At 45.0% G+C, this 12,250-nt stretch overlaps 1 protein-coding gene across 1 annotated transcript in view; it reads left to right on the top strand.

Moving 5' to 3' along the window:
* Positions 1 to 1,513: 1,513 nt before the first annotated feature.
* Positions 1,514 to 12,250, top strand: part of BRF1 (BRF1 general transcription factor IIIB subunit) — a 172,230-nt gene continuing 161,493 nt past the window's right edge. Inside the window, exon 1 of the mRNA XM_005520067.3 lies at positions 1,514 to 1,729. Within this exon, the coding sequence (XP_005520124.1) occupies positions 1,543 to 1,729 (187 nt within the window). The 5' untranslated portion in view covers positions 1,514 to 1,542. The remainder of the gene's footprint in view (positions 1,730 to 12,250) is intronic.

Below are 12,250 nucleotides of genomic sequence, written 5' to 3'. Positions count from 1 at the left end.
TCCATTATGATATTGCTATTTTTCTTTTCAAAAGCACAGAACCTTAATATTTTTTGGCAAATGATATAATTTGAGGCCTGTAAGACACTCAGCTTTCTGGATGGAAAGATATTGCTTTAGTGCATACCCCAGTGTGCCTCTAAATGAACAAGTCATTTTGTACCATGTACCTGGTCAGTTCATGGAGGTCTACACCTGATACCTGGAAGCATGAGACTTTTGGTGGAAGACAGACACTGACAGTATTGAGTTTTAAAACGTGAAAATATATGCTTCTGAATTAATTGTGCATTTCAAAAACCGACAGATGGAAGTCTATACAAACATCCAGCTACAGAATCTATTCTGCTCAGCTTCCTTCCCATCTGTGTTATGGTGCTGATTTGCTACATGTGGGTTGAGTGCTAAAGTGAGCAATGACTTGGATGAAAACTGAGTTCTTTGATTCAGTGATTCTATGAATCATTGAGGACATCGACCCCTTGGAGCAAGTCCAGAGCAGGCTACCAAGATGATCAGAGGCATGGAGTACCTCTCCTGTGTGGAAAGCCTGGGACAATGGGGATTGTTCTGCCTGGAAAAGAGAAGGCTTTGGGGTGACCTAATTGTAGCCTTACAGTACCTGAAAGGAACCTACAAGAAAGATGAAGAGAGACTATTTACAAGGGCATGTAGTGACAGGACAAGGAGGAATGGAATCAAAGTGAGACACAGCAAGTTTAGATTAAATACTAGCAAAAAATTCTTTCCTGTGGCCAAGCTAAGGCTCTGGCACAGTTTGCCCAGAGCATCTGTGGCTGCCCCATCCCTGGCAGTGTTCAAGGCCAGACTGGACAGGGCTTTGAGCAACCCGGGATACTGGAAAGTGTCCTTGTCCAAGACAGAGGGATTGGAACAAGATGATCTCTAAGGTACCTTCCAACCCAAACCATTCTGTAATTCTACAATAATAAACAAGAGCTTCAAAGCACTAGACTTCAACTTTATGCTGCCTTTGTCAGGCAGGGCTCAAAGTGGTGTAATGAAATAAATTCATTAGGCCTCAACAACTTTCATCTCAGCACTACAGAACGATTAAACAGATCTGAGTAATGAATTTGATTGATGAATTTGATTGATGCCCAGGGGGTGCTGAGGCCCTGGCACAGGTTGCCCGGAAAAGATGTGGATGCCGCATCCCTGGGAATGTTCAGGGCCAGGCTGGATGGGGCTCTGAGCAACCTGGCTTGCCGGAAAGCATCCGTGCCCGTGTCAGACGGCTGGAAGCAGGTGCGGGGAGCGAGCAGCAGCCGCAGAGGAGCCGATGGATGCCCCGGCAATGCGGGGCCGGGCGGGCGCTGAGGGAGGAGCGCTCCGGGCGGGCGGGAGCGGCGGGCGAAGCCTCGCGAGAGCGGGCGGGGCGCGGCGGCGGCGGCGGCCGCGCTCCTCCCCGTGCCGGTGCCGGAGAGCGAGCGAGGCCTGCGGCGGGCCCGGGCCGCGCTGTGCCGGGCAGTGCCGAGCGGCGGGGGCGGCGGCCGGGCCCGTCCCGGTGCAGCGGGCAGGATGCCGGGCGGGCGGGTGTGCGGCGCCTGCGGGTGCGCGGAGATCGAGGTGGACGCGGCTCGCGGGGACGCGGTGTGCACGGGCTGCGGGTCGGTGCTGGAGGACAACATCATCGTGTCCGAGGTGCAGTTCGTGGAGAACAGCGGCGGCGGCTCCTCCGCCGTGGGGCAGTTCGTGTCGCTGGACGGTGAGTGAGGCCGGGCCGGGGCAGGGCGGGGCAGGGGCGATGTGCGGAGAGGGGGCCCGGGGGCACGGGGAGCGAACGGGGTGTGGGGAATAGCGGGCGGTGTACCAAGAGAGGGTGTTGCGGGGATGGGGCACAGGGCAGAGGGGAAAGGATGCGGACACCTTTCCCCGAGAGAAAGGCATGGACATGGACAGGGTGAAGGGGCTGAGAGAGGCGTGGGATCAGAAACAGAGCACAGGGATGAGCGACCCAGCGGAAAAGGACCTGGGGGTGCTGATCGACAGCCGCGGAACATGAGCCCAAGGCGTGCCCAGGTGGGTAAGAAGACCAGCGGCATCCTGGCCTCCGTCAGGAATAGTGTGGCCAGCAGGGCCAGAGGACTGGTCTGCCCCCTGTACTGGGCACTGGTGAGACCACACTTGGAGTGCTGTGCCCAGCTTCCCTCAGTTCGGGAAGGACATTGAGGGGCTGGAGCACATCCAGAGAAGGGCAGCGGTGCTGGGGAAGGCTCTGGAGCGCAAGTGTGCTGTTGTTTAGCCTGGAGCAAAGGAGGCTCGGGGGGGACCTTACCACTCTACAACTCCCTGCCAGGAGGGTGGAGCCAGGTGGGGGTCGGGCTCTGCTCCCAGGGAACAGGTGACAGGAGGAGGGCACATAGGCTCCTGCTGCACCGGGGCAGGTTTAGTTGGACATTAGAAAGAATTTCCTCATGGAAAGGGTGATTAGACATTGGAATGGACAGGTCAGGGCTGTGGTAGAGTCCCTGTTCCTGGAGGTGTTCAAGGAAAGGCGGGCCATGGCACTCAGTGCCATGGGCTGGTTGACAGTGTTCAGTCACAGGTGGGATTCAGGGACCTTAGAGGTCTTTTCCAACCTAACTGTGTGATTCTGTGAATTTAGGGACAGGTCATGGGAGTGAGGGAGCAGTGGGCAGTGTGGGGAAAGGGGCGGGGAGATGCTGTGCCAGAGGGTGGGGTTATGGGGATGCTGCATGGGGGAGAGAGGACAGTGTATAGGGGAGATAAGGACACAGTGCTGGGAGATAAGGACAATGTATAGGGAAAAGGGTGCTGTGCAAAGGGGTGTGAGGGACAGACTGTGGGAAACCAGGCTGCGCAAGGAAGGGATATGGATGGTGCACGTGGGAGCTAGTGCTGCACAGAGTGGAAATGGGAGAGGCAGTGCATGGGGAGAAGGAGAGCTGTGCAAGGTGAGACAGAAGTGAAGGATGAATAAGAGCTGTGCAGGATGAGAGAAATGCTCTGAGTGTGATGGAGTAAATGTGTGAGGGACTGGGGCAGGTGTGTGAGAAGATTTGGGGCTCTGCTGAAGGGCTATGTGCACAGGAAGTGGGGAGGTAGATGAAATTATTTGGGATGGAGGACGGGAAAGGTTGGGTTGGGTGTTTAATGGATAGAGGGAACGTGTAGGGGCACAAGGAGGAGAAACAGGCTGGACGTAAAGGGTCAAGAGTCTCCTGTCAGTAGTTGGGTTGGGGTGATTGTGTGAATACTCTGGAGGGTAAAACATGGAAAAAGACGATGTCAAGAAGATACAGTGTTTAGAAGGGGTGAGAAGGAAAATGGGTGTGGGGAGGAAGTAGTGTTTGAAAGGGAAGAGATGGAAAATCTCTATGGGGAATGTATATAAGGAGAAAAAAACATAAGCAAAAGCATGGGAAAGAGCTTAGCGGTGAAACAAGCGGCTCTGAAGGATTGTATAGCTGTGGGGAAGAAAGAGGAATTCTTTCTGTGGTGGAGAATGCAGCACTGCAAATTGGAGTTTGGGAGTTTACTGTAGGCTAGGAGTTGTCTGATGCCATTCCTGTCTTCCAACTCAGGGTGCTGGCATTACTTTTTTTATAGCTTATGAGCAGCTCTTGTATCCTTCACTTTTTCCTGTTGTGATGTGGAGACTACATTTTTAAGGGCTTGTTCTGCTTTTTCCCTCCCACCCAAAATTATGCAGGACAGATGGCATGCAAGCTAAAGCGCATTTTGGGATGCCTTTATCTGTAAAAAAAATCAAAAGGAAAAGACAGAAATGCACCATACCGAGGCTTTTTTACCCTTCTGGGTACTGAATTGCACAGTACTTTACAAAATTTCTTTAAGGTATAGCCTTTTTTTTTTTTCTTTTTTTTCTTTTTTTTTTTTGTGTAAGTCCTGGGATGCTGCTCATGGCTAATCTTTTTTTCCTGGATAATACATTAATTCTTTGCTCTTGTATAGCTAATTAGCTACTTGTTATATGTTACCCTGAAAGAACAAAGCCTGGTACCCACAATGACAGATAGGCACCCTAAAGGTGGTAGCTGTGTAAAAATGAAAATGTGATTGCAGCACATTCTAACGTGCTTATGGTGGCTTTGTCTGGCTGGCACAAGGTGTGGTTGCAGGGGCTTCACTGTGTGTTCTTACTGTGGTCTTCTAGCAAGTCCCCATGTGCACTGATGTATGAACTTGGGGGAAGTGTTTGTGGAAATGACAGAAGAGAACTTTAAAAACAATGCTCTTTGTAGGTTTGTTAAGTTGCTGCAGAGATGAGTGAGGGTGAGGCCCTGGAATAAGTTGTTTGGAGAAGCTGCAGATGCCCCATCCCTGGAGGTGTTCAAGGCCAGGTTGGGTGGGGTTTAGAGCAACCTGGTCTGGTGGAAAGTGTCCCTGTCTGGGGTAGGGGGATTGGAACTAGATAATCTTTAAAGTCCCTTCCAATCCAAATCATTCTGTGATTCTGAGTGCAGGCCCTGTTTCACACCAGAAATATTTTAAGGAAAGTAGGATATGGGTGACTTATGTTGGTATGATTCTTTATGTTCCAAAAGAGGTGCTTCTGTTGTGAATAATTTTTTTTTTCCTCAGCATAAATTGAGTGATGCAAGCTAATCTGAAAAGATGTATTTGTGCTGCAATAACAGTGTCTTCATCATGTGGGCTTGTCTATTAATGTGTTTATGACTGATTAAAATCCTCTGGAATGGGGAGAAAAGTAATTTATTTTGTAAGAAGGACTTTGTATCTCTCCAAAGGGTGGATAATTTTCAAAGGAATGGATATTTATTTTGTATATGTCAGAAACCATGTAGTTGCTGAAAGCAATATTTTCTGCTAAGGTATGCCTTTCAGTGACTTCTGATTCTATTGGTAAATTTCCATCAAAACTGAATGAAGTGCCTTGGTCTGAGGCTCCTTGGACTGTAGTCTGATGAACTCCGAGAGTGTGGAACATTTGCAGTGTCAGAGGTGCCTGGGGTGCTGTTTTTGTGTCCCTGGCTCATGTTTAGTAGGGCTGGGTGTCTTGGAGAACGTTGTCTAAGGTTTGCAAAGGATGAGGGATGTCAGGTTCTTTAGTGCAGGGCTGGGAATTGAATGGGGCTTTTGGTGTTTGTGGAGTTCAGAGCTACTGGTTGTGCAACAATATTCCTCAAATCTTTTCAAGATCCACAGCAGCTTCTATTTGTGTGTTATTACATGTTGAATACAGATGCATTTATTAATAATGTATTTTCACCTTCATGATAAAAAAGCAAAAGGGAGTGGAAAGTATTTTCACCTTCATGATAAAAAAGCAAAAGGGAGTGGAAAGCACTGAGACACTGATTTTTCTTTTCTAAAAACCTTTTATTTTTCCAAGCTACAAGTTAAGATTTCAGAATTTTGCATCTGTTTACTGAAGAAGTGAATCCTGCACTTCTCTATATTAACACAAAGTGGCCAAGTCCTTGCTAAGTCATGTAGAATCCCTATAAAACATCAGAAATCCCTTCTTTTATTCTCTCGGTTGGAGGAAGGTGTGAGATCACAGTTAAGTTTTCTCTGGCAGTATTTACATTGAGCTACTTGTGTGCCTGGTGTAGGAAGCCTCAACACTGATGTCTTTTACAGAGAAATTTGGTGTAGCCGGTGTTCTCCAGTGCAGGTGTGTGAGTCTGTTCCTTTCCATTGTTTTGATGTTTTTGCAACTGAGCTTTTCGTGTGCTGAGGAAGCGTGGGCTTGTGCTTGGCCATGAATGAGGGGTTTTGCTTTGCTCTCCATGAAGTCTTGGGAAAATGCAGGCTAGTTAAGTGTGTTGGACAAAAGGGAAGAATCACAGAATCATTTATGTTGTAGGAGAACTTTTAAGATTATCAAGTTCAGCTGTTAACCCAGCACTGCCAAGTCCATTACTGAACCATGTTCCTGAGTGCCACATCTACATGCACAGGTTGAGCCAAGTAGTGAAGGATAAAATATGTGTTCTGAACAAGTAAATAAAGGGTAACAGTGCTTTTTGGCAAAGTGGCTTGCCTTGAAGATCCTTTGGAGCTTTCTAAGGAAGTTGGTAAGTGGGTGAAGCAGATGGTTGGATTTTCAAGGTAAGGTCAGCAAGGTCTTTCACCAGACGCTTTTTTGGTAAGTGGACAAAGCAGAAAGTTGGATTTTCAAAGGAAGGTCAGCAAGTTCCTTCATGAAAAACTTTTATAGAATCTGAGCTGTCATTGGTAAGGAAGTCTTTACTGAGCAGAGTAGCTCTTCAAATGATAACAAATATAGTCTGGAGAGTACAGAAGGAGGTGCCAGTGAAATTTCATAGAATCTGGACTGATGATATGGAAAACAGGTGACTGGTGAGTTAATGAGCTTTGTGGGCAATACTAAATTATTTGCAGTAGTAAAGACTGTAGAAGGACCTGTTGCTTTTAGTGGATGAGTGGTAGGATATCAGATGGGATCAAAAGTTGTGAGTTAGTAAACTGTTCCTTTCTTCCAAATGTGGGATGGTTTCTTCTACATCCAGACTAGCTAAGGTAATATTGGAAGGAGATCCCTAGGTCGTAATGGGTGGCTTTATAAAAAAAAAATTGCTCAATGTTCATTCATGGTACAAAAACACCTGAGTGGGGAGAGGAATGTTAGAAGTTAAAAGAGCATGTACAGCATTTCTGTACACTGTTATATATCCACAGTGTTACCTCCAACTGAAGTGCTGTGTGCAGTTCTGGTGGGTTTCTTTCCTTCCCCCTCTTCAGGAAAACCTCTAATAGAACTAGAAAAGCCACAGAGAGGATGATGGAGTGATTAAGAGGAGAGCTTCCTGAAGAGCTTCTCAGTTAGAATCACTGAATAGACTCAGCCTCTTCAGACTGGAAAGGAGATAATTGAATGGGGCCATAGTAGAGATCTGTAAATGCAGTAAAATAACACAGCAGTGGCTGCTGAGGGTCACGTAATGCAAAATCTAGGGAGTGCTAAGAAATCTTGCATCTAGCTGATTGCAAAGGTAGTGGGGAGGAGGTTCAGAAGCATTAGGAGGTTTTGTTTGGTTGGTTTTGCTTTTTACAGAAACCCCCTTGTGTGAATCTGAAGTTGTGGATGTTAAAAGATTACATGAGTTTAAAGTGATTGGGCAGACAGAATAAAAAGGTGTCATGGCCATTAAAGAAATTCATTGTTTCTGATTCAGGAAATCCTTGAGCCACAGATCTCTAGACATTGGGAGATTATATGAGAGAACTATCACAACAAGCTTTCCTCCTGTGTTTTGTGTTACCCTTGTAGGCATATATATTAATGGACTTTCTCATTCAGAGGTAGGATACTGGACTAGGCTTTCAGTCTGATTTGGCACAGCTGTTCTTTTGAGTTTTCACAGGAAGAGCATGTTCTTTGGGCTTTACAGAGCTAATCCCACCTTTCCTTTAAATGCTGTCTGAAAGACTGGCAGGTCAGCTCTTCCTGTAAGGTACCTGTCACTTCCTGGGTTGTGAGCTGGTAAGTTATTTCACTAGCAGGGGAATAACCCCTTCATGCTCTAGAAGGGGGCTGCTGTGTACTGTTTTGTATTCTTTTGAGAGGAAAGTCCTCTGAAAGCTTTGATATGCCCCTTACTGGTCTAGTTAGTTGTAATTCTTAATTCTGTTGTGAGTGGTCACAGTCGGGAAAGAATCCAGCCTCACCACTTCACTCTAGCTATATTACTGTCTTGAAGCTTGTGAAGACCCTGCCTTGATAATGGGTTCATGAACCTGACTAATTTGACCCTGTATAAGTCGGGTATTAGTGGAGAAGGGTTAACATGCCTACTTTAGCTCCAGGGAACTCTGCTGATTGCACAGAAAGTGTTTGAGGCATGTACTTTTCCTAGATGAGTCTAGTTTTGAACAATAACTATTCACTTTAGAGCTGATAACCAGTTCAGACTGGCCAAAGAGATTGTTTGCTCTGACATCTTAACAGATTTAGAGAGCTTTTGAATCCTGCTAATTGGAATGAATGTGTCTTGCTTTTTGTTTTTCTTCACACCCAAGTTCTTAACAGTTCTGCCTATAGGTTGCTACATGTGAACACACACTAGCAGGAAGTACAGCAGTACAGGGTCTAAGAGTGAGCTACATTTCTCCCTCTCCTTTATGCTATGATTGCATCCTGGAAGATGGAGTTACACTGAGCCCTTTGCCAGTTTGCACTGGTTGGATGTCTGCTGCTTTTGTAGAAAGGCAAGTTAAGAGTTGTGTGCCATGGCTGAAGGTTTGGAGTTCTCTGATTGCTCTGTCAGTGTGTCTGGGTGGGAGTTGTTGGGATGAACTGTTTTCACAAATATTTTTTTTGAAGCTGACAGGAGAAAAACTGAAGCTGAAGAGAGTAAGAGAAAGTTGTGCTTGGAGCAAACCTGACAGCTCAGATCCCTCTTCAGTTTTTGTTTAAAGAAGCTGAGGAGGGTGAAGTCTGGGACTTCTGGCACTAATCAAAGGAGAAGAAAAGTCCCACATGGGAAGGTTGATGTGCAGGCAGCACAGCAGCAAGCTGGACGATGTAACTGAGAAATACAGCACAAAGAAATGATGCTGCAAGGTGTACTGAGCTTGTGATCCTCAAGCAAACTGTCTGGGGAGACTCTGCTTCTTTTGTTTCAGAAATTCACTTTAAATGCTTGGTAGTACATTGAGAAAAATAGATCTGATAAGCTTCTTTGTCACAAGCCAGGTACTGCTGGTTCTTGTTGTCCCAGACCAGCTTTTCTCTGGGGTTCTCCCAAGGCTGTCCATGGCCCAGGACCCCATCCCAATCCTCAGGGATGTCAGCCCCTGCCCCAGGGACTGCACAGCAGGGCTGGTCTCCAGCTCCTCACTGCCTTGCCCTGCCCACGCATGGACCCTGTAGGCTCCTGTCCTGTCTGGCCTCAGCCCATCCCTGGACCCATGGAGGTGCCCAGTGCCCTCAGCTCTGCCTGTCCCTGCCCTGCTATAGAATTCAGGGTCACATCTCTAGTACAAATTTAAATGAGAATTATTAGTATTTTTACTTACTTTTACTTAGTGACTAAGCCTGGAGGTTTTAGGGCAGTGACAAATATACAGACACAGTCACAGAAACGGGATTCTGCAGTGGGCACTGACAGCATCATTTCTTCTTCAGCACTGAGTCAGAATCTCTGGCTCTGGTACAGCAAACATGCATTAAGACTCTGCATCTCCAAATGTACATGAGTTTGCAGTGCACTAATTTCAGGCTGGTGGGAGGTTATCTTCTTGCTTTTGCTCATAAGGGGAAAGGGAAGTTATGAACTAGTAATCCTTAACACACCAACAAGTGTTTGTTAAAGTTTTTGGTGTAGGAGGTTCCACAACATTTGTAAGTAGCCTGCTTCAAATTTTAGAACATCGAAGAAGAGTTTATTTCTACTATAACAGGTTTTTTTTGCAAGTAAATTATAATGAAGTTACTACAGAGACCCATTAGCACTGCCAGAAATGCTGAATGTGTACTCTCACTCTGCAGTGTCCCATGACAGATTTAATGAATCTTCAGCTCTTCAGTGAAGCTGTGGTATGCCCAGTGTTTTAGGGTATACCTGTGGAAGCTTCTTGAAGTATTTTCTATACTATTTTATCCATAAAATCTTTGTTTTTACATTGAGGCATGTGAGCTACATTGACCTCACATGCAGAACTTGACAAGAGTTTGCCTTGATCTAAGTACTTGTCTTTTGGGGATTGTGGAAATGAAAAGTTATGGTCAGAAAACTGGAAAGAAGAGAGGGATAGACTACATGGAGGAAAAACCTTAAAATTTAAGCTGAGCTTACTAGTCATTCATCTTCTGTACCTTTTTGTCCTCTTGAGTGTTTTAATATGGACAATTACTGTCACAGTGATTGGTACCGAGACAGTGCGAAAGGGGATGAACTCTTTTGTTGTATCAGATTCTTTGCTTTTGTCTAATTGGTTCCTATGTACAATAAAGGATTCTTGTGTATTTTTGAAAATTAAAGAGGTGGAAGGAGGAAGAGTTTTGTTTTTAATTCGTAGTTGTTAATCGGTTTCTATGTAAGGTATTGAAAGACCAAGTCCTGGCATTAAATGTTTCTTAGAGTGCAGTCTCAAATAGTCCTGAAGTGGGCTCTGCCAATAATACACATGCTAAACTTTAAATGAAAACACAGGGTACTGAAAAATTAAAATAATATTAATACCAGCAAGTTTCCTCATATTTGTGGCTCAGCTTTTTAGAGATGACTAAATGTTTAATAATAACCATAATAATAAATAACGTGGTTGATATTAAGTTATGCAAAGTGGTCATGATGTCAAATTGCAATACAGAGAAAGGAAGTATGTTGGGTTTGCAGACCCTTTGATGGAAATCCTGAAGAGTATTTACCTGTTTTACTCTGTGCCAGATTTTCTCATTACTAGTTCATAATCATGCTATGTTGGGAAGGAAGAGGGGGAACTTCCATCTAAAATAATCATCTGTTATGTGTTTTAGTGAGATGAATCAATTTTGCTTCTCTCCCCAAATCCTCCAGGTGGCAGTCGTGCACCAAAGTTAATATGAAGCTTTTTCTGGCATTGAGTCTTTTCCATACTGTCCTTTGGAGGGGACCAACAGAGGGTGCTGCTGTCAGCTGTGCAGAATAGTGCACGTAACTTGGATGCAGACTGATTTCAGACCTAAGCTGGGTTGTGGTGGATGCAACTATATTTATCTCTACAGCTTGTGGTTGGGAAAATAAGTTATGATGGAATAGATTTAAAGTTTGTCTATGGAAGTTTATGTGGCAGTACTGTTTCAGCAGACTGGTGCCTGCAGACCTGTTCATTTCCCTGGAAAAATGGGTGGGGAAAGATTTGTTTCAGTTGCAAACTTGAACTCCAATCACATAATTTTGCTATGGTATGAATTGTATAGTTTTGAATACAGTTTGTATCTATATTCTAAAGGTATGAATTGTAGTGGGAGGTTTACTTACCCTCCTTTTTACTTTTATGGTCTAACTTCAGTAGGAAGCTCTTTTTTTTTTTTTATGTTAGATTATCTTGTCTTCCCCTATTATGAAGCCATTGGTGTGATGCAGTCTGCATTCTTTACCAAACTTTACCAGATTTTATGCTGGCTCTGTAAATACATGTATTTGAAATAGAAAGTTTGCCTCTACCTTGTCCTGAAGAAAGGACTGGTGGCTTTTGGGTTTAATTTTACAGGGAAGGATTTTGCTAGGATTGGTCATATCAGATAGCAGGTGCACTTCAGTTCAGGCCACAGGCAGCCTCATTCCCTGTCTTCACTTGCTCATTTATATAGAGGAAGCAAAATCTGTAATGCTGGGGTTGAACCTGTTTCTCCTTCAGGTGTTGAGTCTGAAACTCATCATGTCACTATTTGACAGAAAAGTTGCCCTTTAAGCTGCAAATGCCCAAGTAGCTGCTCTTTGCTTCCACTGTGTGGAGTGATTTGATAAGTGCTGTTCCTGTTACCTGTTGTTTTTTGTTGTTGTTCAAGATTACCACAAACTTCAAGCTTTACTTGCACCTTTTACAGCTTGAGGAGCATTTTTATAGAGAAGCAGGGTGATGTGACTGTTTGTTAGGGAGTTGGTGGAGCAAAACAGAAACTGCTGAGTTGCTTGTGCTGTGAGCAGCAGACTGGGGATGGCAGCTTTTGGCTGATGGAGGGATAGTCACGGTAGAATCATATAATTGTTTAGTTGAAAAAGGCCTTTAAGACTGTAGAGTCAGATGTTAATGCATCTCTGACAAGAAGTTTAGCACTCAGATGATGAAGGGTTATAGTTTGGGTCTGGACCTGTGTGAGCTTTGACTGAGTATCATCAGGTTTCCAGACATGATCCCCTGTATCCTCAGTTCTGTTGTGTTAAAGCAGTGTAGCCTACTGTCACCCCAGGACCCCAGGTCCTACCAAGAGGACCACACAAAAACTGGAGTAGCTGTATTTCTGAGCTGCCTAACACATCTCTCCACACCTTCTGTTGTCCAAAATTTCATGTAAATGCCAAAGCAAACTTGAAGGGAAAAGGAAGATTCAGTTATGCAAAGCTGCAAATCTGGGTGAGTTTCTAAAAGTAATCATAGTCATAGAATATCCTGTGTTGGAAGAGGACCCACAAGGATCATGAAAGTCCCACTCCTGGCTCAGCACAGGACACAGCAAATGTCTGAGAACATTGTCCAAATGCCTCTTGAATTCTGCCAGTCTTGCTGCTGTGACCACTTCCCTAGGGAGCCTATTCCAGTTCCCAGC

This window comes from Pseudopodoces humilis, chromosome 7 (genome assembly GCF_049639895.1).
Source record: "Pseudopodoces humilis isolate 2021_Gansu_Grassland_sample_001 chromosome 7, ASM4963989v1, whole genome shotgun sequence".
Taxonomy (NCBI): domain Eukaryota; kingdom Metazoa; phylum Chordata; class Aves; order Passeriformes; family Paridae; genus Pseudopodoces; species Pseudopodoces humilis.
Note: the sequence above shows the minus strand (reverse complement) of the source record. Positions and strands in the feature narration are given on the sequence as shown.